This window comes from Pararge aegeria, chromosome 27, assembly GCF_905163445.1.
Source record: "Pararge aegeria chromosome 27, ilParAegt1.1, whole genome shotgun sequence".
In the NCBI taxonomy this organism is placed as follows: Eukaryota; Metazoa; Arthropoda; class Insecta; order Lepidoptera; family Nymphalidae; genus Pararge; species Pararge aegeria.
Window position 1 is genome coordinate 1,693,065 of NC_053206.1, and position 25,077 is coordinate 1,718,141.

Consider the following 25,077-nt stretch of genomic DNA (forward strand, 5'->3'; position numbering starts at 1 on the left):
TATAATGTACTTAAGTATATTATGTACTTGAGTATATAATGTACTTAAGTAAATAATGTACTTAAGTATATTATGTACTTAAGTAAATAATGTACTTAAGTAAATAATGTACTTAAGTATATTATGTATTTAAGTATATAATGTATTTAAGTATATAATGTACTTAAGTTTATTATGTACTTAAGTAAATAATGTACTTAAGTATATAATGTATTTAAGTAAATAATGTACTTAAGTAAATAATGTACTTAAGTAAATAATGTACTTAAGTATATTATGTATTTAAGTATATAATGTATTTAAGTATATAATGTACTTAAGTTTATTATGTACTTAATTAAATAATGTACTTAAGTATATAATGTATTTAAGTATATAATGTACTCAAGTATATAATGTACTTAAGTAAATAATGTACTTCAGTATATTTTGTACTTAAGTAAATTATGTACTTAAGTATATTATGTATTTAAGTATATAATGTATTTAAGTATATAATGTACTTCAGTAAATAATGTACTTAAGTATATAATGTATTTAAGTATATAATGTACTCAAGTATATAATGTACTTAAGTAAATAATGTACTTAAGTATATTATATATTTAAGTATATAATGTATTTAAGTATATAATGTACTTAAGTATATAATGTACTTAAGTAAATAATGTACTTAAGTATATTATGTATTTAAGTATATTATGTACTTAAGTAAATAATGCACTTAAGTATATTATATATTTAAGTATATTATGTATTAAAGTATATAATGTACTTAAGTAAATAATGTAATTAAGTATATAATGTACTTAAGTAAATAATGTATTTAAGTATATAATGTACTCAATTATATAATGTACTTAAGTAAATAATGTACTTATTTATATTATGTACTTGAGTATATAATGTACTTAAGTATATTATGTACTTGAGTATATAATGTACTTAAGTAAATAATGTACTTAAGTATATTATGTACTTAAGTAAATAATGTACTTAAGTAAATAATGTACTTAAGTATATTATGTATTTAAGTATATAATGTATTTAAGTATATAATGTACTTAAGTTTATTATGTACTTAAGTAAATAATGTACTTAAGTATATAATGTATTTAAATAAATAATGTACTTAAGTAAATAATGTATTTAAGTAAATAATGTACTTAAGTAAATAATGTACTTAAGTAAATAATGTACTTAACCCAGTACCCAAAGTAAGCGTAGCTTGTGTTATGGGTACTATGATAGCTGACGAATATTTTTATGAATAATATACATAAATACCTTTAATATACATATAGACACCCAGACACTGAAAAACATTCATGTTCTTCACACAAACATTTTCCAGTTGTGGGAATCGAACCCACGGCCTTGGACTCAGAAAGCAGGGTCGCTACCCACTGCGCCAATCGGCCGTCATACCATAAATACTTAAATATGAGTTTGAGTAGATAAATAAATAATAATAATCGCCTTTACTGAGCGAGATAATGAGCCTTAACAGACTCTGACTTTATAGATTTTAACAGGTATTCCGGAAGGATCAAGATCGCATCAGCAACAATGCGCAATCTGTGTAAGAAGCAACGCTTCCATTACGCCGAGCACGACGAGCCGAGTTTAGACGAATATGTTTGTAAGTGACATCTTTGTGCCGCCGATCAGCAGTGCACTTTACTGGGCCTATTATGAGGCTTTCTACCCGCGCACAGTGTATTATATCTCAATCTAATTAATTATAATAGTAATAAATAAATAAATATACTACGACAATACACACATCGCCATCTAGCTCCAAAGTAAGCGTAGCTTGTGTTGTGGATACTAAAATGACTGATGAATATTTTTATGAATGATATACATAAATACTTATAATATACATATGAACACCCAGACACTGAGAAATAAAAATTTCATATTCATCACACAAACATATTCCAGCTGTGGGAATCGAACCCACGGCCTTGGACTTAGATTAACAAGTTAGTACTTAGTTATAACAAGAGAAATATCTTGTTATAACTTAAATAGGCTCTAGTATGTAGTATAGTATGTAGCAATTCCGTATCTTAATTTAAGTATAAAAATCTTTTCCTAAAACAGTTAATTATTTGAGAAAAAAAAAAACAAAAATGTTACAAAAAAAAAGTGTTTGCAAGAATCTGACTCGATTCTTTAAAGCTTAAAAGAACAACGAACTACTCTAATTATTAGTTTATTTCATTTAGTTTTTGACATAGGTTTTTTGTATACTTTATCTATGTACATTTATAAATATACTATAAGAAATAATTTAAATAAATCATATTGTAACATTACAATAAAACGCAATACTGACCCGCTAACACTAGATGGCGTTAGTTGTAGTTGCTTGAAATGTAAATCGCGCTAAAGAGATTTTTTCCCACTAGTACAAGACGGTGCCACGGCCAACCATTGTCAATCCCTCAACCATTGTCAATCACTAGCGGTACCTGCTTTCAGTTCTTCAGCAAACGCTTTCCTCTCGAAGACACTTGCCGGACGCTGTAGTTAGGAACCTTGCTAGTGAAACCTACAGGACCTACCTGCGTGGGACTTTAGCCAGGGACACTGTTCTAGACTGTCAAGTAATTCTAAGTGAATTCTAAATACAACTTTGTTCTTCACACGTGTCTTATAATTCCGTCGCCTCGCCGTTTTTGCCCCGTCACGTAGAATTGGTTACAATATTATAAAAAATGAAGTTAAAATGAATAAAAAAAAATACCCCCTTTTATTTTTACATAGTGTGTTTTGGCTATTATTTCCACCAATGCGCCAATGCTCATAAATGCGAAGAAAATTTTTTATCCTTTCCCCGCGAAAATTTCCACTTGTATATAAACGGGGGTAAACTTCTCCTGTTCCATGTTCCCATGCTTTAGCAGGCGTACACGTTAATTATATCCTCTGTCAGCACGGAGTCACTGGGCAGGAGACAAATATCTCCCCAGATTAAGAAAAAAAAATATCTTACAACTTTATCAACTCTTAAAGGAATGGAGCACAAGTGAAAATAATATACAGATGATATATGTGTAATTAAGAACGGGGGAATATTTCTCCTATTCCATTTTCCCGTGCTTAATAACGTAACTAACGTTAATTAAGTATATCCCTTATCGGAAGATATAATTTTTGTCTAATGCCACATGCATTAGACAAAAATTATATCTCACAAAAATGATATCTAGGCCTGATGGGGAGATAAATAAAAAAGTCTCCTTTGTCCGTCAATTATTACGTAGTAGGTACTATTAAAGTTTCTGTTGTAGTTTGCGCGGAGTGTCGTGACTACGTGTTTGAGTACTGCTCTATACACGGACCCTTGCTCATCGTACCCGACGACAAGGTAGGTTCCGATGTTAAAGTGTTTCCAAACTCGAAATCGACTCCTCGATTGCGAGCGAGCAAATGTTATACCAATGCTACAGTAGCCCTAACATTGGAGTAAACTTGATCTTATATTCTTTTACTAGCTGTTGCCCGCGACTTCGTCTGCGTTTGATGTGGAATTAAATTTAGAAGTATGTATTATCGCTGAGACTTAAATGAGGGGTTTGCTGCTGTCCGCTGAGGAGTTCTGTCCTCTATCTACAACCACAGTTTGGGCAAAATTAAACACATATTATATACCTATATAGTACAAAAATAATTATTTAAATCGGTTATAATTTGTCGGAGTGTAAAATCGTCAAACACTCATCACCTCTCCTTAAGGAACCGAGCTTAATGTCGATATAAAAAGTATCCTATATTACTTCTAACACTTCCAAGAATGTACAAAGTTTCATGATGATCGGTTAGTAGTTTTTACGTGAAAGCGTAACAAACAAACTTACATTGACATTTATAATATTAAGTCGTAAGTAGGATAAGTTAAGTAGGATAAGTAGGATATTGTTAAAATTTACGAGCGGACAGTCGTTTTACTATATCGCGAAACTGGCATTAACCCGCGCGAGGGGAGCGGTGCGCGGGGATCAACCGCGCTCGCGTCTTTCTCACTTCTCTTATATAGTAATTTACTACAGGCGATGTCTGTGTGTCTTCTTCTGCGCGGGGCCCGTAGCAATTGCTACGTGGTTTGAATTTGAACTTATTTGCATTCTTTTAAAGTTCAAAATCCCTTGTCTTCTCGCGGATGTCGTACGAGGTTACTAAGGTAATATAACGGAGAGTAGGCAGCATCTGTGCTAGTACTAGCATCTACTGCGATCACCAACCCGTCTGCCCAGCGAGCTGATTATGGACTAACTCTTACGTTGGGAGAGGCTACCTGGTGGAATTTGGACTCTAAATCGAGTGACATTAGGTCCATTTTACTTTGACTATACAGAATTTTTTTATACGAAAACCACTGCTCGATTGCGAGCGATCAAATCTTGTAGCAAGGCTACGTTTGTATAACCAAAATCAAAAGTACAGGATTTGCGACTTTAAATCTAGAGCCATTAGGTCTATTTTAATTTGACGATGTAGTGGGCCGGTAAGGGTTTTATAATGTTTAACTTCTGGTAACAGGTGCCATCAAAATCGCCCTACCCTCCTATAGTCCCGCGCGCCGCCCTGACCATTCCCCACGTGTTCCTGCACCTCGCCCCATCCATCATACCAGGTTTGACTGCGTTACCGTAATCTTTTATAACGAGTATTTTTCCTATATTTACGCATGCAGCTGACACATTAAAGCAGATGATCAACAACGTATAGACGCTTTCGAGATGTGGTGCTGAGGAGAATGCTGCGAGTCCCGTGGACGGCACGAAGGGCCAACACGTCTATATTAAGACATCTTAAAATTTGTATAAAGCTAACAACCAGTCTTCAGTGAATTCTCAACTACTTCGGTCACGTTACCAGAACAGATGGAGACAATCTTGAAAAGTCGGTCAGTTTCAGAAAAAGACCTCGAGGTCGTAGCCCGATGCGTTGTTCGGATCAAATCCGCAATGGTCTCGATACCAAAGTGTTTATACGAGTAGCTTTACATGTTGCTAAAAGCGGAGTCAAATTGCACGACATCGTCTGAAAGGTTGTTATAGTTAAGGTTCAAACATTATTCCACAAAATAAGTAAGAAGAGAGCATAGAAGTAAGAAGAGAAGTAGGTGGTCCTACTTCTCTTCTTGAGCTGTGTTTAACGCCTTTCGTTGCCTGGAAGAGATCGCTATGTAGCGATAAGGCCGCCAAATTGTATACTTTTTGTTACGTTTTTATTTATAATTTTACTATATGTTTATATGGTGGTATGGTACAATAAAAGTGTAAAATCATTTAAACATGCAGAACCCTCATTTATTATGTCCAAACACAGGGAAAACTTCCCGCGCACGTCTCCCTTCACACTCGCGGAATGTTGCTAGCACACAAACTTTTTCCCATTTTATGGTAACCGACAGAACATTCGAGGTAAATTATGCACTTTCAACTGCTAAATGTAATTATTAAAATAATTGATAAAAATTTAGATTATTATTTAAATAATTTAACGTTTAAATTTTGCATGTTGATGTATCAACAATACACATATCGCCATGTAGCCCTAAAGTAAGCATAGCTTGTGTTATGGGTACTAAAGATGACTGATGAATTATTATATGAATAATATACATAGATACTTATAATATATAGATAAACAACCAGGGAATCGAACCCACCGCCTTGGCTCAGAAAGTGGTCGCTGCCCACTGCGCCAATCGGCCGTCAAACTTTATATCCTAAACACCAATAAGTACCCATATTTAGCAAAATAAATAATTTATTTATTTCATTTCGAATGATATTTGGCATGCTTGCATATGAAAAAGAACATAGGCTACCTTTTTAACCGATTCCTTTAGTAGTTCCCGACAGCTTTAGACAGCTTTGAAATTATGTATGCATGTCACCTACGCTATGGAATAGTACATGTACTATCTATACCGATCTCTGAAATACCTCCCGTGGTAGGATAAAAAGTTGTTAGCGAGCGAAGCTATAGGCCCAATTCTGAAGTCCACGCAGACGAAGTCGCAGCAGAAGCTAGTGTATTATATTTTTGGAAATTTCGTAATTTGATAGGAGCTGGTCTGGGAGTGTTCACTACGTTAAGCTTGCCGAGTGGGGTCCGCTTCGGCCCTTACCAGGGCAAGAAGTCCAAAGAAGTAACATCCTCGTATTGCTGGCAGGTATATACTCATAATATTAGTCATCATCAAAATTCAAAATTCATTTATTTCAAGTAGGCCTAATATAAGCACTTTTGAAAAGTCAAGTCTGTCTGTTTGTAGTGACTCTACCACCGGTTCGGAAGGCAGATTCTACCGAGAAGTAGCCGGCAAGAAACTCACCAGTTGCTCCAACATCAACAATTTACATTTTACATTGTAACATTCATTTTTCTATCTTGAGAGAGCTGAAAGCGGAGTCGGATGCTTCCAAGCAACCTTGTCATTATCATCATATCAAACCATCTTAAGGCCGTATTCAACCACGCTGGCCCAGTGCGGATTGGTGGACTCCATCTTTGACAACATTATGTAGAACTCTCAGGCATGCAGGTTTCCTCAAGATGTTTCCTTTCACCGTTAAAGCAAGTAATACTTTATTTACTTAAAACGGACATAACTTCGAAAAGTTTGAGGAGCGTGCTGGGATTCCAACTCGGCCCCCCGAAAGTGAAGCCGAGCTCTTGCCCGATGGGCTATCACCGCTCATAGTTAGGGCCGAGTCAAGGTAATAGGTAAGTTTAGTGCGTTATAAGTAATTAAAATTTTACTTGCTTCAACGGTGAAGGAAAACACCGTGAGGAAACCTGCATGAAGGAATTCTACAGAATGTTCTCAAAGGTATGTGGAATCCACCAATCCGCATGGGGCCAGCGTGGTGGACTACCTTAACCCCTTCTCATTGTGAGAGGAGACCCGTACTCTATAGTGGGCTGGCAATGGGTTGGCGTCATGATGATGATGACAATTTAACTTACATGCAAATGTAAAAGACTTCAAACCAAATAAAAGCCTTCTTGAAGGTTTCTTACATAACGTTTGTACAGCTGTACGATCGCAACGGCAAGCGGTCGCACGTGGTCGACGCCGACGACGCCAACAGCTCCAACTGGATGCGCTACGTGACCTGCTCGCGCCACTGGTGCGAGCAGAACCTGGTCGCGTTCCAGTACCGGGGCGAGCTGTACTACAGGTGCTGTATATCCAACTGGATGCGCTACGTGAACTGCTCTTACCAGTGGCGCGAGCAGAACCTGGTTGCGTTCCAGTACCGGGGGGAGCTGTACTACAGGTGCTGTATATCCAACTGGATGCGCTACGTGAACTGCTCGCGCCACTGGTGCCAGCAGAACCTGGTCGCGTTCCAGTACCTGGGGGAGCTGTACTACAGGTGCTGTATATCCAACTGGATGCGCTACGTGAACTGCTCGCGCCACTGGTGCGAGCAGAACCTGGTTGCGTTCCAGTACCGGGGGGAGCTGTACTACAGGTGCTGTATATCCAACTGGATGCGCTACGTGAACTGCTCGCGCCACTGGTGCCAGCAGAACCTGGTCGCGTTCCAGTACCGGGGGGAGCTGTACTACAGGTGCTGTATATCCAACTGGATGCGCTACGTGAACTGCTCGCGCCACTGGTGCGAGCAGAACCTGGTCGCGTTCCAGTACCGGGGGAGCTGTACTACAGGTGCTGTATATACAACTGGATGCGCTACGTGAACTGCTCGCGCCACTGGTGCGAGCAGAACCTGGTTGCGTTCCAGTACCGGGGGAGCTGTACTACAGGTGCTGTATATACAACTGGATGCGCTACGTGAACTGCTCGCGCCACTGGTGCGAGCAGAACCTGGTTGCGTTCCAGTACCGGGGGGAGCTGTACTACAGGTGCTGTATATCCAACTGGATGCGCTACGTGAACTGCTCGCACCAGTGGCGCGAGCAGAACCTGGTTGCGTTCCAGTACCTGGGGGAGCTGTACTACAGGTGCTGTATATCCAACTGGATGCGCTACGTGAACTGCTCGCGCCACTGGTGCGAGCAGAACCTGGTTGCGTTCCAGTACCGGGGGGAGCTGAACAACAGGTGCTGTATATCCAACTGGATGCGCTACATGAACTGCTCGCGCCACTGGTGCGAGCAGAACCTGGTCGCGTTCCAGTACCGGGGGGACCTGTACTACAGGTGCTGTATATCCAACTGGATGCGCTACGTGAACTGCTCGCACCAGTGGTGCGAGCAGAACCTGGTCGCGTTCCAGTACCGGGGGAGCTGTAATACAGGTGCTGTATATCCAACTGGATGCGCTACGTGAACTGCTCGCGCCACTGGTGCGAGCAGAACCTGGTCGCGTTCCAGTACCGGGGGGAGCTGTACTACAGGTGCTGTATATCCAACTGGATGCGCTACGTGAAATGCTCGCACCAGTGGCGCGAGCAGAACCTGGTTGCGTTCCAGTACCGGGGGGAGCTGTACTACAGGTGCTGTATATCCAACTGGATGCGCTACGTGAACTGCTCGCGCCACTGGTGCGAGCAGAACCTGGTCGCGTTCCAGTACCGGGGGGAGCTGTACTACAGGTGCTGTATATCCAACTGGATGCGCTACGTGAACTGCTCGCGCCGCTGGTGCGAGCAGAACCTGGTCGCGTTCCAGTACCGGGGGGAGCTGTACTACAGGTGCTGTATATCCAACTGGATGCGCTACGTGAAGTGCTCGCACCAGTGGCGCGAGCAGAACCTGGTTGCGTTCCAGTACCGGGGGGAGCTGTACTACAGGTGCTGTATATCCAACTGGATGCGCTACGTGAACTGCTTCCGCCACTGGTGCGAGCAGAACCTGGTCGCGTTCCAGTACCGGGGGGAGCTGTACTACAGGTGCTGTATATCCAACTGGATGCGCTACGTGAACTGCTCGCGCCACTGGTGCGAGTAGAACCTGGTTGCGTTCCAGTACCGGGGGGAGCTGTACTACAGGTGCTGTATATCCAACTGGATGCGCGACGTGAACTGCTCGCGCCACTGGTGCGAGCAGAACCTGGTTGCGTTCCAGTACCGGGGGGAGCTGAACTACAGGTGCTGTATATCCAACTGGATGCGCTACGTGAACTGCTCGCGCCACTGGTGCGAGCAGAACCTGGTCGCGTTCCAGTACCAGGGGAGCTGTACTACAGGTGCTGTATATCAACCTGGATGCGCTTCGTGAACTGCTCGCGCCACTGGTGCGAGCAGAACCTGGTTGCGTTCCAGTACCGGGGGGAGCTGTACTACAGGTGCTGTATATCTAACTGGATGCGCTACGTGAACTGCTCTTGCCGCTGGTGCGAGCAGAACCTGGTCGCGTTCCAGTACCGGGGGGAGCTGTACTACAGGTGCTGTATATCCAACTGGATGCGCTACGTGAACTGCTCGCGCCACTGGTGCGAGCAAAACCTGGTCACGTTCCAGTACCGGGGGGAGCTGTACTACAGGTGCTGTATATCACAACTTGATGGGCTACGTGAACTGCTCGCGTTCCAATACCGGGGGGAGCTGTACTGCAGATGCTGTATATCACAACTGGATACGCTACGTGAACTGCTCGCGCCACTGGTGCGAGCAGAACCTGGTTGCGTTCCAGTACCGGGGGGAGCTGTACTACAGGTGCTGTATATCCAACTGGATGCGCTACGTGAACTGCTCGCGCCGCTGGTGCGAGCAGAACCTGGTCGCGTTCCAGTACCGGGGGGAGCTGTACTACAGGTGCTGTATATCCAACTGGATGCGCTACGTGAACTGCTCGCGCCACTGGTGCGAGCAGAACCTGGTCGCGTTCCAGTACCGGGGGGAGCTGTACTACAGGTGCTGTATATCCAACTGGATACGCTACGTGAACTGCTCGCGCCACTGGTGCGAGCAGAACCTGGTCGCGTTCCAGTACCGGGGGAGCTGTACTACAGGTGCTGTATATCCAACTGGATGCGCTACGTGAACTGCTCGCGCCACTGGTGCGAGCAGAACCTGGTTGCGTTCCAGTACCGGGGGGAGCTGTACTACAGGTGCTGTATATCCAACTGGATGCACTACGTGAACTGCTCGCGCCACTGGTGCGAGCAGAACCTGGTCGCGTTCCAGTACCGGGGGGAGCTGTACTACAGGTGCTGTATATCCAACTGGATGCGCTACGTGAACTGCTCGCGCCACTGGTGCGAGCAGAACCTGGTTGCGTTCCAGTACCGGGGGGAGCTGTACTACAGGTGCTGTATATCCAACTGGATGCGCTACATGAACTGCTCGCGCCACTGGTGCGAGCAGAACCTGGTCGCGTTCCAGTACCGGGGGGAACTGTACTACAGGTGCTGTTTATCACAACTTGATGGGCTACGTGAACTGCTCGCGTTCCAATACCGGGGGAGCTGTACTGCAGATGCTGTATATCACAACTGGATACGCTACGTGAACTGCTCGCGCCACTGGTGCGAGCAGAACCTGGTTGCGTTCCAGTACCGGGGGGAGCTGAACTACAGGTGCTGTATATCCAACTGGATGCGCTACGTGAACTGCTCGCGCCACTGGTGCGAGCAGAACCTGGTTGCGTTCCAGTACCGGGGGGAGCTGTACTTCAGGTGCTGTATATCCAACTGGATGCGCTACGTGAACTGCTCGCGCCACTGGTGCGAGCAGAAGCTGGTCGCGTTCCAGTACCGGGGGGAGCTGTACTACAGGTGCTGTATATCACAACTTGATGGGCTACGTGAACTGCTCGCGTTCCAGTACCGGGGGGAGCTGTACTTCAGGTGCTGTATATCCAACTGGATGCGCTACGTGAACTGCTTGCGCCACTGGTGCGATCAGAACCTGGTTGCGTTCCAGTACCGGGGGGAGCTGTACTTCAGGTGCTGTATATCCAACTGGATGCGCTACGTGAACTGCTCGCGCTACTGGTGCGAGCAGAACCTGGTTGCGTTCAAGTACCGGGGGGAGCTGTACTACAGGTGCTTTATATAACAACTGGATACGCTACGTGAACTGCTCACGCCACTGGTGCGAGCAGAACCTGGTCGCGTTCCAGTACCGGGGGAGCTGTACTACAGGTGCTGTATATCCAACTGGATGCGCTACGTGAACTGCTCGCGCCACTGGTGCGAGCAGAACCTGGTCGCGTTCCAGTACCGGGGGGAGCTGTACTACAGGTGCTGTATATCACAACTTGATGGGCTACGTTAACTGCTCGCGTTCCAATACCGGGGGGAGCTGTACTGCAGATGCTGTATATCACAACTGGATACGCTACGTGAACTGCTCGCGCCACTGGTGCGAGCAGAACCTGGTTGCGTTCCAGTACCGGGGGGAGCTGTACTACAGGTGCTGTATATCCAATTGGATGCGCTACGTGAACTGCTCGCGCCACTGGTGCGAGCAGAACCTGGTTGCGTTCCAGTACCGGGGGGAGCTGTACTTCAGGTGCTGTATATCCAACTGGATGCGCTACGTGAACTGCTTGCGCCACTGGTGCGAGCAGAACCTGGTTGCGTTCCAGTACCGGGGGGAGCTGTACTACAGGTGCTGTATATCCAACTGGATGCGCTACGTGAACTGCTCGCGCCACTGGTGCGAGCAGAACCTGGTTGCGTTCCAGTACCGGGGGGAGCTGTACTACAGGTGCTGTATATCCAACTGGATGCGCTACGTGAACTGCTCGCGCCACTGGTGCGAGCAGAAGCTGGTCGCGTTCCAGTACCGGGGGGAGCTGTACTACAGGTGCTGTATATCACAACTTGATGGGCTACGTGAACTGCTCGCGTTCCAGTACCGGGGGGAGCTGTACTTCAGGTGCTGTATATCCAACTGGATGCGCTACGTGAACTGCTTGCGCCACTGGTGCGAGCAGAACCTGGTTGCGTTCCAGTACCGGGGGGAGCTGTACTTCAGGTGCTGTATATCCAACTGGATGCGCTACGTGAACTGCTCGCGCTACTGGTGCGAGCAGAACCTGGTTGCGTTCAAGTACCGGGGGGAGCTGTACTACAGGTGCTTTATATAACAACTGGATACGCTACGTGAACTGCTCACGCCACTGGTGCGAGCAGAACCTGGTCGCGTTCCAGTACCGGGGGAGCTGTACTACAGGTGCTGTATATCCAACTGGATGCGCTACGTGAACTGCTCGCGCCACTGGTGCGAGCAGAACCTGGTCGCGTTCCAGTACCGGGGGGAGCTGTACTACAGGTGCTGTATATCACAACTTGATGGGCTACGTTAACTGCTCGCGTTCCAATACCGGGGGGAGCTGTACTGCAGATGCTGTATATCACAACTGGATACGCTACGTGAACTGCTCGCGCCACTGGTGCGAGCAGAACCTGGTTGCGTTCCAGTACCGGGGGGAGCTGTACTACAGGTGCTGTATATCCAATTGGATGCGCTACGTGAACTGCTCGCGCCACTGGTGCGAGCAGAACCTGGTTGCGTTCCAGTACCGGGGGGAGCTGTACTTCAGGTGCTGTATATCCAACTGGATGCGCTACGTGAACTGCTTGCGCCACTGGTGCGAGCAGAACCTGGTTGCGTTCCAGTACCGGGGGGAGCTGTACTACAGGTGCTGTATATCCAACTGGATGCGCTACGTGAACTGCTCGCGCCACTGGTGCGAGCAGAACCTGGTTGCGTTCCAGTACCGGGGGGAGCTGTACTACAGGTGCTGTATATCCAACTGGATGCGCTACGTGAACTGCTCGCGCCACTGGTGCGAGCAGAACCTGGTCGCGTTCCAGTACCGGGGGGAGCTGTACTACAGGTGCTGTATATCACAACTTGATGGGCTACGTGAACTGCTCGCGCCACTGGTGCGAGCAGAAGCTGGTCGCGTTCCAGTACCGGGGGGAGCTGTACTACAGGTGCTGTATATCACAACTTGATGGGCTACGTGAACTGCTCGCGTTCCAGTACCGGGGGGAGCTGTACTTCAGGTGCTGTATATCCAACTGGATGCGCTACGTGAACTGCTTGCGCCACTGGTGCGAGCAGAACCTGGTTGCGTTCCAGTACCGGGGGGAGCTGTACTTCAGGTGCTGTATATCCAACTGGATGCGCTACGTGAACTGCTCGCGCTACTGGTGCGAGCAGAACCTGGTTGCGTTCAAGTACCGGGGGGAGCTGTACTACAGGTGCTTTATATAACAACTGGATACGCTACGTGAACTGCTCACGCCACTGGTGCGAGCAGAACCTGGTCGCGTTCCAGTACCGGGGGAGCTGTACTACAGGTGCTGTATATCCAACTGGATGCGCTACGTGAACTGCTCGCGCCACTGGTGCGAGCAGAACCTGGTCGCGTTCCAGTACCGGGGGGAGCTGTTCTACAGGTGCTGTATATCACAACTTGATGGGCTACGTTAACTGCTCGCGTTCCAATACCGGGGGGAGCTGTACTGCAGATGCTGTATATCACAACTGGATACGCTACGTGAACTGCTCGCGCCACTGGTGCGAGCAGAACCTGGTTGCGTTCCAGTACCGGGGGGAGCTGTACTACAGGTGCTGTATATCCAATTGGATGCGCTACGTGAACTGCTCGCGCCACTGGTGCGAGCAGAACCTGGTTGCGTTCCAGTACCGGGGGGAGCTGTACTTCAGGTGCTGTATATCCAACTGGATGCGCTACGTGAACTGCTTGCGCCACTGGTGCGAGCAGAACCTGGTTGCGTTCCAGTACCGGGGGGAGCTGTACTACAGGTGCTGTATATCCAACTGGATGCGCTACGTGAACTGCTCGCGCCACTGGTGCGAGCAGAACCTGGTTGCGTTCCAGTACCGGGGGGAGCTGTACTACAGGTGCTGTATATCCAACTGGATGCGCTACGTGAACTGCTCGCGCCACTGGTGCGAGCAGAACCTGGTCGCGTTCCAGTACCGGGGGGAGCTGTACTACAGGTGCTGTATATCACAACTTGATGGGCTACGTGAACTGCTCGCGTTCCAATACCGGGGGGAGCTGTACTGCAGATGCTGTATATCACAACTGGATACGCTACGTGAACTGCTCGCGCCACTGGTGCGAGCAGAACCTGGTTGCGTTCCAGTACCGGGGGGAGCTGTACTACAGGTGCTGTATATCCAATTGGATGCGCTACGTGAACTGCTCGCGCCACTGGTGCGAGCAGAACCTGGTTGCGTTCCAGTACCGGGGGGAGCTGTACTTCAGGTGCTGTATATCCAACTGGATGCGCTACGTGAACTGCTTGCGCCACTGGTGCGAGCAGAACCTGGTTGCGTTCCAGTACCAGGGGGAGCTGTACTACAGGTGCTGTATATCCAACTGGATGCGCTACGTGAACTGTTCGCGCCACTGGTGCGAGCAGAACCTGGTTGCGTTCCAGTACCGGGGGGAGCTGTACTACAGGTGCTGTATATCCAACTGGATGCGCTACATGAACTGCTCGCGCCACTGGTGCGAGCAGAACCTGGTCGCGTTCCAGTACCGGGGGGAGCTGAACTACAGGTGCTGTATATCCAACTGGATGCGCTACATGAACTGCTCGCGCCACTGGTGCGAGCAGAACCTGGTCGCGTTCCAGTACCGGGGGGAGCTGTACTACAGGTGCTGTTTATCCAACTGGATACGTTACGTGAACCGCTCGCGCCACTGGTGCGAGCAGAACCTGGTCGCGTTCCAGTACCGGGGGGAGCTGTACTACAGGTGCTGTATATCCAACTGGATACGCTACGTGAACTGCTCGCGCCACTGGTGCGAGCAGAACCTGGTCGCGTTCCAGTACCGGGGGGAGCTGTACTACAGGTGCTGTATATCCAACTGGATACGCTACGTGAACTGCTCGCGCCACTGGTGCGAGCAGAACCTGGTCGCGTTCCAGTACCGGGGGGAGCTGTACTACAGGTGCTGTATATCCAACTGGATACGCTACGTGAACTGCTCGCGCCACTGGTGCGAGCAGAACCTGGTTGCGTTCCAGTACCGGGGGGAGCTGTACTTCAGGTGCTGTATATCCAACTGGATGCGCTACGTGAACTGCTTGCGCCACTGGTGCGAGCAGAACCTGGTTGCGTTCCAGTACCAGGGGGAGCTGTACTACAGGTGCTGTATATCCAACTGGATGCGCTACGTGAACTGTTCGCGCCACTGGTGCGAGCAGAACCTGGTTGCGTTCCAGTACCGGGGGGAGCTGTACTACAGGTGCTGTATATCCAACTGGATGCGCTACATGAACTGCTCGCGCCACTGGTGCGAGCAGAACCTGGTCGCGTTCCAGTACCGGGGGGAGCTGAACTACAGGTGCTGTATATCCAACTGGATGCGCTACATGAACTGCTCGCGCCACTGGTGCGAGCAGAACCTGGTCGCGTTCCAGTACCGGGGGGAGCTGTACTACAGGTGCTGTTTATCCAACTGGATACGTTACGTGAACCGCTCGCGCCACTGGTGCGAGCAGAACCTGGTCGCGTTCCAGTACCGGGGGGAGCTGTACTACAGGTGCTGTATATCCAACTGGATACGCTACGTGAACTGCTCACGCCACTGGTGCGAGCAGAACCTGGTTGCGTTCCAGTACCGGGGGGAGCTGTACTACAGGTGCTGTATATCCAACTGGATGCGCTACGTGAACTGCTCGCGCCACTGGTGCGAGCAGAACCTGGTTGCGTTCCAGTACCGGGGGGAGCTGTACTACAGGTGCTGTATATCCAACTGGATGCGCTACGTGAACTGCTCGCGCCACTGGTGCGAGCAGAACCTGGTCGCGTTCCAGTACCGGGGGGAGCTGTACTACAGGTGCTGTATATCACAACTTGATGGGCTACGTGAACTGCTCGCGCCACTGGTGCGAGCAGAAGCTGGTCGCGTTCCAGTACCGGGGGGAGCTGTACTACAGGTGCTGTATATCACAACTTGATGGGCTACGTGAACTGCTCGCGTTCCAGTACCGGGGGGAGCTGTACTTCAGGTGCTGTATATCCAACTGGATGCGCTACGTGAACTGCTTGCGCCACTGGTGCGAGCAGAACCTGGTTGCGTTCCAGTACCGGGGGGAGCTGTACTTCAGGTGCTGTATATCCAACTGGATGCGCTACGTGAACTGCTCGCGCTACTGGTGCGAGCAGAACCTGGTTGCGTTCAAGTACCGGGGGGAGCTGTACTACAGGTGCTTTATATAACAACTGGATACGCTACGTGAACTGCTCACGCCACTGGTGCGAGCAGAACCTGGTCGCGTTCCAGTACCGGGGGAGCTGTACTACAGGTGCTGTATATCCAACTGGATGCGCTACGTGAACTGCTCGCGCCACTGGTGCGAGCAGAACCTGGTCGCGTTCCAGTACCGGGGGGAGCTGTTCTACAGGTGCTGTATATCACAACTTGATGGGCTACGTTAACTGCTCGCGTTCCAATACCGGGGGGAGCTGTACTGCAGATGCTGTATATCACAACTGGATACGCTACGTGAACTGCTCGCGCCACTGGTGCGAGCAGAACCTGGTTGCGTTCCAGTACCGGGGGGAGCTGTACTACAGGTGCTGTATATCCAATTGGATGCGCTACGTGAACTGCTCGCGCCACTGGTGCGAGCAGAACCTGGTTGCGTTCCAGTACCGGGGGGAGCTGTACTTCAGGTGCTGTATATCCAACTGGATGCGCTACGTGAACTGCTTGCGCCACTGGTGCGAGCAGAACCTGGTTGCGTTCCAGTACCGGGGGGAGCTGTACTACAGGTGCTGTATATCCAACTGGATGCGCTACGTGAACTGCTCGCGCCACTGGTGCGAGCAGAACCTGGTTGCGTTCCAGTACCGGGGGGAGCTGTACTACAGGTGCTGTATATCCAACTGGATGCGCTACGTGAACTGCTCGCGCCACTGGTGCGAGCAGAACCTGGTCGCGTTCCAGTACCGGGGGGAGCTGTACTACAGGTGCTGTATATCACAACTTGATGGGCTACGTGAACTGCTCGCGTTCCAATACCGGGGGGAGCTGTACTGCAGATGCTGTATATCACAACTGGATACGCTACGTGAACTGCTCGCGCCACTGGTGCGAGCAGAACCTGGTTGCGTTCCAGTACCGGGGGGAGCTGTACTACAGGTGCTGTATATCCAACTGGATGCGCTACATGAACTGCTCGCGCCACTGGTGCGAGCAGAACCTGGTCGCGTTCCAGTACCGGGGGGAGCTGAACTACAGGTGCTGTATATCCAACTGGATGCGCTACATGAACTGCTCGCGCCACTGGTGCGAGCAGAACCTGGTCGCGTTCCAGTACCGGGGGGAGCTGTACTACAGGTGCTGTTTATCCAACTGGATACGTTACGTGAACCGCTCGCGCCACTGGTGCGAGCAGAACCTGGTCGCGTTCCAGTACCGGGGGGAGCTGTACTACAGGTGCTGTATATCCAACTGGATACGCTACGTGAACTGCTCGCGCCACTGGTGCGAGCAGAACCTGGTCGCGTTCCAGTACCGGGGGGAGCTGTACTACAGGTGCTGTATATCCAACTGGATACGCTACGTGAACTGCTCGCGCCACTGGTGCGAGCAGAACCTGGTCGCGTTCCAGTACCGGGGGGAGCTGTACTACAGGTGCTGTATATCCAACTGGATACGCTACGTGAACTGCTCGCGCCACTGGTGCGAGCAGAACCTGGTTGCGTTCCAGTACCGGGGGGAGCTGTACTTCAGGTGCTGTATATCCAACTGGATGCGCTACGTGAACTGCTTGCGCCACTGGTGCGAGCAGAACCTGGTTGCGTTCCAGTACCAGGGGGAGCTGTACTACAGGTGCTGTATATCCAACTGGATGCGCTACGTGAACTGTTCGCGCCACTGGTGCGAGCAGAACCTGGTTGCGTTCCAGTACCGGGGGGAGCTGTACTACAGGTGCTGTATATCCAACTGGATGCGCTACATGAACTGCTCGCGCCACTGGTGCGAGCAGAACCTGGTCGCGTTCCAGTACCGGGGGGAGCTGAACTACAGGTGCTGTATATCCAACTGGATGCGCTACATGAACTGCTCGCGCCACTGGTGCGAGCAGAACCTGGTCGCGTTCCAGTACCGGGGGGAGCTGTACTACAGGTGCTGTTTATCCAACTGGATACGTTACGTGAACCGCTCGCGCCACTGGTGCGAGCAGAACCTGGTCGCGTTCCAGTACCGGGGGGAGCTGTACTACAGGTGCTGTATATCCAACTGGATACGCTACGTGAACTGCTCGCGCCACTGGTGCGAGCAGAACCTGGTCGCGTTCCAGTACCGGGGGGAGCTGAACTACAGGTGCTGTATATCCAACTGGATGCGCTACATGAACTGCTCGCGCCACTGGTGCGAGCAGAACCTGGTCGCGTTCCAGTACCGGGGGGAGCTGTACTACAGGTGCTGTATATCCAACTGGATACGCTACGTGAACTGCTCGTGCCACTGGTGCGAGCAGAACCTGGTCGCTTTCTAGTACCGGGGCGAGCTGTACTACAGGTGCTGTATATCACAACTGGATACTCACAACTGGATAGACGAACGTATTTTTGTGTTACTTGAAATATTTACGTCATATTAAGACAACATTATGGTAATAGAAATCTCAATAATATAACACTAGGCAATAGGAATCGCTTTTAGCCAGTGAACGTAGAACGTTCTATACTTAAGGTTTGAAGCATAGAATAAACACTTACAGTACACTTTTCGCCGAACGACGGCTCCCAGCGCCCGTACCACTAAATGTTTAGAGGTGAAATACTTCGCGCTGTGAATACCCCATTACTATTTTATTAACAACTGCGTACACTAGGCGTGCGTTCACAGCATATGAGAAGAATTACAATAAAGTCGCCAACTGTCACGAATGTTTTGTTATAAATCGAGTGCTCTGAGTCTCGTCCGCGGCGACAAGGTGACGCATACAAAACATTTCATATTATTAAGATCTCTATGTTCACATACATAAAAGCGTGGTTTCTCTATTTATATTAATTCAGGACGATAAAAATCGTTCCCCGTTTCACGGAGCTGATGGTGTTCTACGGAGGCGAGTTCGCCAACATGCTGCATATCAACATACGGACATACAACTCCCCTGCGGGATACGCACAGAAGTTTGGTACGCACTAACTGCTTATGGAAGTTGCGATATATAGTCTGAATTTTTGCAATCGTCATCATCTTCTTATATTTATATTATATGTATGTCTATTTTATTTCGAATATATATGTATTTATAATTGCTCTATCCCGCTCTCTTGCAGCTTTTCCTTCTGCCAGAGGTTGCCTGTAAGAGATTGCTTGCAGTAATAGGGCCGCCTTTGCATGCCTACAATTCTTGTTCTGTTGCTTATTCTATATTTTATGTATATTTTCATGTTTGTGTGCAATAATGTATTTCTTCTTCTTCTTCTTCATCATCACATCAATCAACTACCGGCTCACTACTAGTGGCGTGCACTTCTTACACGCATAAAAGCACTGCCTACTCTAACATTTTTGTATGTCTCATAAAGGAAAAGAGTTTTCTCTATTTCCTGTCGTCTCCCTTCTATTTGCATACCCTGGCAAAAACCCTGTACTCGCCACTGCTCACTACAGAGCATGGGATTAGTGGACTCCAAACACCTTTGAGAACATTATGCAGGTTAAAAGAATTAAAAGAAAAATAAGTTGTATATCATCATCGTAGTAACCAATTGCCGGCCCTCACGTTACAGGACACAATGAGAAGGGGTTAAGGCCGTAGTCCACCACGCTAGCCTATTGGTGATTGGTGGACTCCACACACCTTTAAGAACATTATGTGTAACTCTCAGGCATTCAGATTTCCTCACGATTTTCCCTTTACCGTTGAAGCATGTTTACATTAGGCCTACGTATAATAAATGAATTCAATTTTTTTTATTTCAATCACAGAAGTAAGAACATACAGAACCCACATTCAGCCATTATTGTATGCAGTGCATTGTGTGAAAAACAGTGAAGACGCCCCGCGCACGTCTCTCTTGACACTCGCGGAGTGTTGCTAGCTCACAATCTTTTTCCCATTTTATGATAAAAACATTAGGGATAAATTAATTACTAAATAAGTAACTAAGGAGTAACTGAGGAGTAATTATTACTTTGTTTAGCTTATTATGGTAACATAAAATAGCAGTACTACATCTTTCAAATTATTTTGATGGCCTGAGTGAAATTTTATACATTGCATAGGCAACTTTCATTTCATTCAGGCCATCTGGACATAATTTTATCTTGTTTACGTAGTGGGAAGCTAGTTTAGCACTAATTGTTTGCTTGCGATGTTTACCTAAGTATCTGAAAATTTTGTTTTCACACTATATAAGCTACTTTAAATTTTTTTTTGAAAAGCCAAATAAAAAAAAATAATACTTTCAAGTGCTAAATGTTCAAAGTCAAAGTCAATCTCAAAAATATATTTATTCAAGTAGGCCCATAGGTGGCACTTTTGATGCCTACATTACATAAGAATTACACGGTAGTGAGATGATGGCGATAACTACATTCGTAAACTTAAAACTAAAGCTAGGTGGAAGGGTTTCACTGATGAGCCGACACAACCTCAGTTATTACGACATAGGTATTGCGCAAAGTGCCCTGAGTAGCCCAACATCTGCGATCGCGATGAATTATGACTTAGTTGCTTCGGCTCAACCTTGAATCGTACAATAGTATCAAAGTATTAGTTGTAATATTTGGTTCTTTTTTTGTTTTATTTATTTATTTATTTGGTATCTATGACTCATCACTGCACACTACACTATAACATAAAAAGAATAATTAAAAACTTAACTAAACAAAAAAAAACTTACATTAAATACTAATATGCAATATAAAAAAAAAGTTACAAATTAAATTTTTTGCGTCCAGGCAGCCCTATGTGGAGTTTAACATACAACTTGTGAATTGGAGAGTCGTATCGATTTATTAGTGCTTCCAGAATGCCGTTACTGCTTACCCACATTCTTTTCATCAAGGATGCTATTGGTTTTCTTCTGATGGCAAAAAAAGTAATCAGTATGAGCCCACGCGAACATTTCAGATGCACTACAATAACGGGGTAAGCCCTACAGCATTCTGAAACCATCATTATACTAAACTTAAGCAAATCCTTAATTAAATCCTTAATCCTTAATCTTAAGGATTTTACTGTGTAGGTTACGATGGGGCTCGCATATGTCTTCGAGGATAAAAGTCCCCAAAAAATAAAGATTAAAAAAATAAAAAATATGTTATGTAGTGACTAACCGCCTGTTCGACAAACATTACTAAAGTAGAGTGGTTTTTGATGCTTCAACATTTGTCGTATACGCGGCTTCTGTGCGTTCTTAAATCTGAGATAAAGTAAAATTTATGTATGTCGAGTTGGTAATTTCCAGATGATTTTTAGTTACGAAAAACGTTGCAGGAACATCTCCCGATAAATCTGCGGTGGCATACAAAAAACCGCAAACGTCTTCGCAAGAAAATAACGAAAAACCACTACCCGTAATGAACCAAGCCAAACGAGTTGAATGTGACACCGATAAGGAAACCCAACGAAAACATGATGTGAAAAATGAAACAGAGAACGTAACCGACAAGCGTAAGTATGTACCGCCGATGAAAAAAACATATGAAATTCAAAACGAATTAAGCACCCAAATTGATGAAAAGATCGAAGATTTTAATAATTCGACGTGCATAACAGAACCGGCGACAAAAAGAGCTAAGTACACAGAACCCATTGTGAATAAAATCGAAAATAAAAAAACACATACAGCCCATAAAAAAGTTATGGAAACTCTACTCAATTCTAACCCCAAAAATATTAATATAATATTACTACAAAATGATATTCGTCAGTATAGTTATACCCCAAAAAAAAATTTAGATAATAACTTGATTTTACACACACACGACAAAAACGAATTAAAGTGTAACCGTTGTGGACATACGACCAATAAGAAATCTCACTTGATATCTCATTTGAAAACTCACACTGGTGAGAAACCGTTTTCATGTAATATTTGTGATTACAAATGTATAACAAGCAGTGGCTTAAAGAAACACGTGAAAACACACACTGGTGAGAAACCGTTCTCTTGTAAAGTGTGTGATTACAAATGTATCACAAGAAGTGGCTTAAAGAAACACGTGAGAACACATACTGGTGAGAAACCGTTTACGTGTAACGTGTGTGATTACAAATTTATACAAAGCGGCGACTTGAAGAGACACATGAGAACACACACTGGTGAGAAACCGTTCTCTTGTAATGTGTGTGATTACAAATGTATTACAAGCAGTGCCTTAAAGAAACACGTGAGAACACACACTGGGGAGAAACCTTTTACGTGTAACGTGTGTGATTACAAATTTATACAAAGCGGCGACTTGAAGAGACACATGAAAACACACACTGGTGAGAAACCGTTCTCTTGTAATGTGTGTGATTACAAATGTAGAGATACCTGTAAATTGAAGACACACATAAGAACACACACTGGTGAGAAACCGTTCTCTTGTAATGTGTGTGATTACAAATGTATTACAAGAAGTGGCTTAAAGAAACACGTGAGAACACACACCGGTGAGAAACCGTTCTCTTGTAATGTGTGTGATTACAAATGTATTGCAAGCAGTGCCTTAAGGAAACACGTGAGAACACACACTGGTGAGAAACCGTTTACGTGTAACGTGTGTGATTACAAATTTATACAAAGCGGCGACTTGAAGAGACACATGAAAACACACACTGGTGAGAAACCGTTCTCTTGTAATGTGTGTGATTACAAATGTAGAGATACCGGTAAATTGAAGACACACATGAGAACACACACTGGTGAGAAACCGTTCTCTTGTAATGTGTGTGATTACAAATGTATTACAAGCAGTGGCTTAAAGAAACACGTGAGAACACACACTGGTGAGAAACCGTTCTCTTGTAATGTGTGTGATTACAAATGTATTACAAGCAGTGGCTTAAAGAAACACGTGAGAACACACACTGGTGAGAAACCGTTTACGTGTAACGTGTGTGATTACAAATTTATACAAAGCGGCGACTTGAAGAGACACATGAGAACACACACTGGTGAGAAACCGTTCTCTTGTAATGTGTGTGATTACAAATGTATTACAAGCAGTGCCTTAAAGAAACACGTGAGAACACACACTGGGGAGAAACCTTTTACGTGTAACGTGTGTGATTACAAATTTATACAAAGCGGCGACTTGAAGAGACACATGAAAACACACACTGGTGAGAAACCGTTCTCTTGTAATGTGTGTGATTACAAATGTAGAGATACCTGTAAATTGAAGACACACATAAGAACACACACTGGTGAGAAACCGTTCTCTTGTAATGTGTGTGATTACAAATGTATTACAAGCAGTGGCTTAAAGAAACACGTGAGAACACACACCGGTGAGAAACCGTTCTCTTGTAATGTGTGTGATTACAAATGTATTGCAAGCAGTGCCTTAAGGAAACACGTGAGAACACACACTGGTGAGAAACCGTTTACGTGTAACGTGTGTGATTACAAATTTATACAAAGCGGCGACTTGAAGAGACACATGAAAACACACACTGGTGAGAAACCGTTCTCTTGTAATGTGTGTGATTACAAATGTAGAGATACCGGTAAATTGAAGACACACATGAGAACACACACTGGTGAGAAACCGTTCTCTTGTAATGTGTGTGATTACAAATGTATTACAAGCAGTGGCTTAAAGAAACACGTGAGAACACACACTGGTGAGAAACCGTTCTCTTGTAATGTGTGTGATTACAAATGTATTACAAGCAGTGGCTTAAAGAAACACGTGAGAACACACACTGGTGAGAAACCGTTTACGTGTAACGTGTGTGATTACAAATTTATACAAAGCGGCGACTTGAAGAGACACATGAGAACACACACTGGTGAGAAACCGTTCTCTTGTAATGTGTGTGATTACAAATGTAGAGATACCGGTAAATTGAAGACACACATGAGAACACACACTGGTGAGAAACCGTTCTCTTGTAATGTGTGTGATTACAAATGTATTACAAGCAGTGGCTTAAAGAAACACGTGAGAACACACACTGGTGAGAAACCGTTCTCTTGTAATGTGTGTGATTACAAATGTATTACAAGCAGTGGCTTAAAGAAACACGTGAGAACACACACTGGTGAGAAACCGTTCTCTTGTAATGTTTGTGATTACAAATGTATACAAAGCGGCGACTTGAAGAGACACATGAGAACACACCTATTTTAGAAATTCTTTCTTCTGTCTTGAAAGGTGGTAACCTAGTGGGTGGTACTTCGAATTTACTTTTAGGGGGCTGAGTCTGTTGCCCCCATTATAGCAGCAAGGTCAAAACTCTAAACCCCATATAAACTTGGCATAACGTCGGAATATAATATTAGACGACCTTCGTGACGCAGCGTTGAGCGTTGTGAGTTATAGTGGGACGTGTCGGATTTGACCATCAGTAGGGGCAACTTGACAATGTAAAGTTTCTGAATTGTCTCAGTTCTGGTCTGGTCGGAGGCTTCGGCCGCGGCTACCACCATACCAAGACGAGCCGCCAAGCAATTTAGCGTTCTGATACGATGTCGCGTAGAAACCGATCTGAAGTATAGGTTAGATAAAACTATACTTCTATAGCAGGTTAGCCGGTTACCATCTTGGGCTGGATTACGCTGGATTATTACCAGCTGGTAAGATGCAGTCTAGAGCTCAAGTTGAAGTTTACCAAAAAACTGTTTATCTATTCCGACGTTATGCCACGCTTATTAATAAAGCCCGCAGGGTGATTACGTATCTTGCGACAGGCGTAAATCTTGCAATCACTGCTGTCAAACGTCACTTTTGTTTATTTATTGTATGGAAAAGTGACGTGTGTCGTTTCTTTTTACACTTTCTTCTCTTTTCCTTAAACTTCTGTATCTTTGCTGTTATGTGAATAAAGTTTGTTGTAAAACAAAAAAAAGGTAATATTGTTTTTTTAATTCATATGTAGGCAGTGGGGACTTCGCACTTCGAATCCCAGCACGCACCTCTAACCTTTCTAAGATATGTGCGTTTTTAGCA

The 25,077-nt window shown here is 46.1% G+C and overlaps 2 protein-coding genes across 2 annotated transcripts; both read left to right on the forward strand.

Annotated features, from left to right (window-relative positions):
- The first annotated feature begins 1,569 nt into the window (after positions 1-1,569).
- LOC120635531 (probable histone-lysine N-methyltransferase PRDM7) lies at positions 1,570-19,107 on the forward strand. Its single transcript, XM_039906550.1, has 6 exons — positions 1,570-1,642; positions 3,303-3,379; positions 4,552-4,645; positions 6,090-6,196; positions 7,063-7,208; positions 18,975-19,107. Exons 1-6 carry the CDS (start codon positions 1,570-1,572, stop codon positions 19,105-19,107), a joined length of 630 nt encoding a protein of 209 aa, XP_039762484.1.
- Positions 19,108-21,492: 2,385 nt separating this feature from the next.
- Positions 21,493-24,258, forward strand: LOC120635532 (zinc finger protein Xfin-like). The gene has a single exon (XM_039906551.1). The coding sequence runs from the start codon at positions 21,493-21,495 to the stop codon at positions 24,256-24,258; it is 2,766 nt and encodes a 921-aa protein (XP_039762485.1).
- The last annotated feature ends 819 nt before the right edge of the window (positions 24,259-25,077 follow it).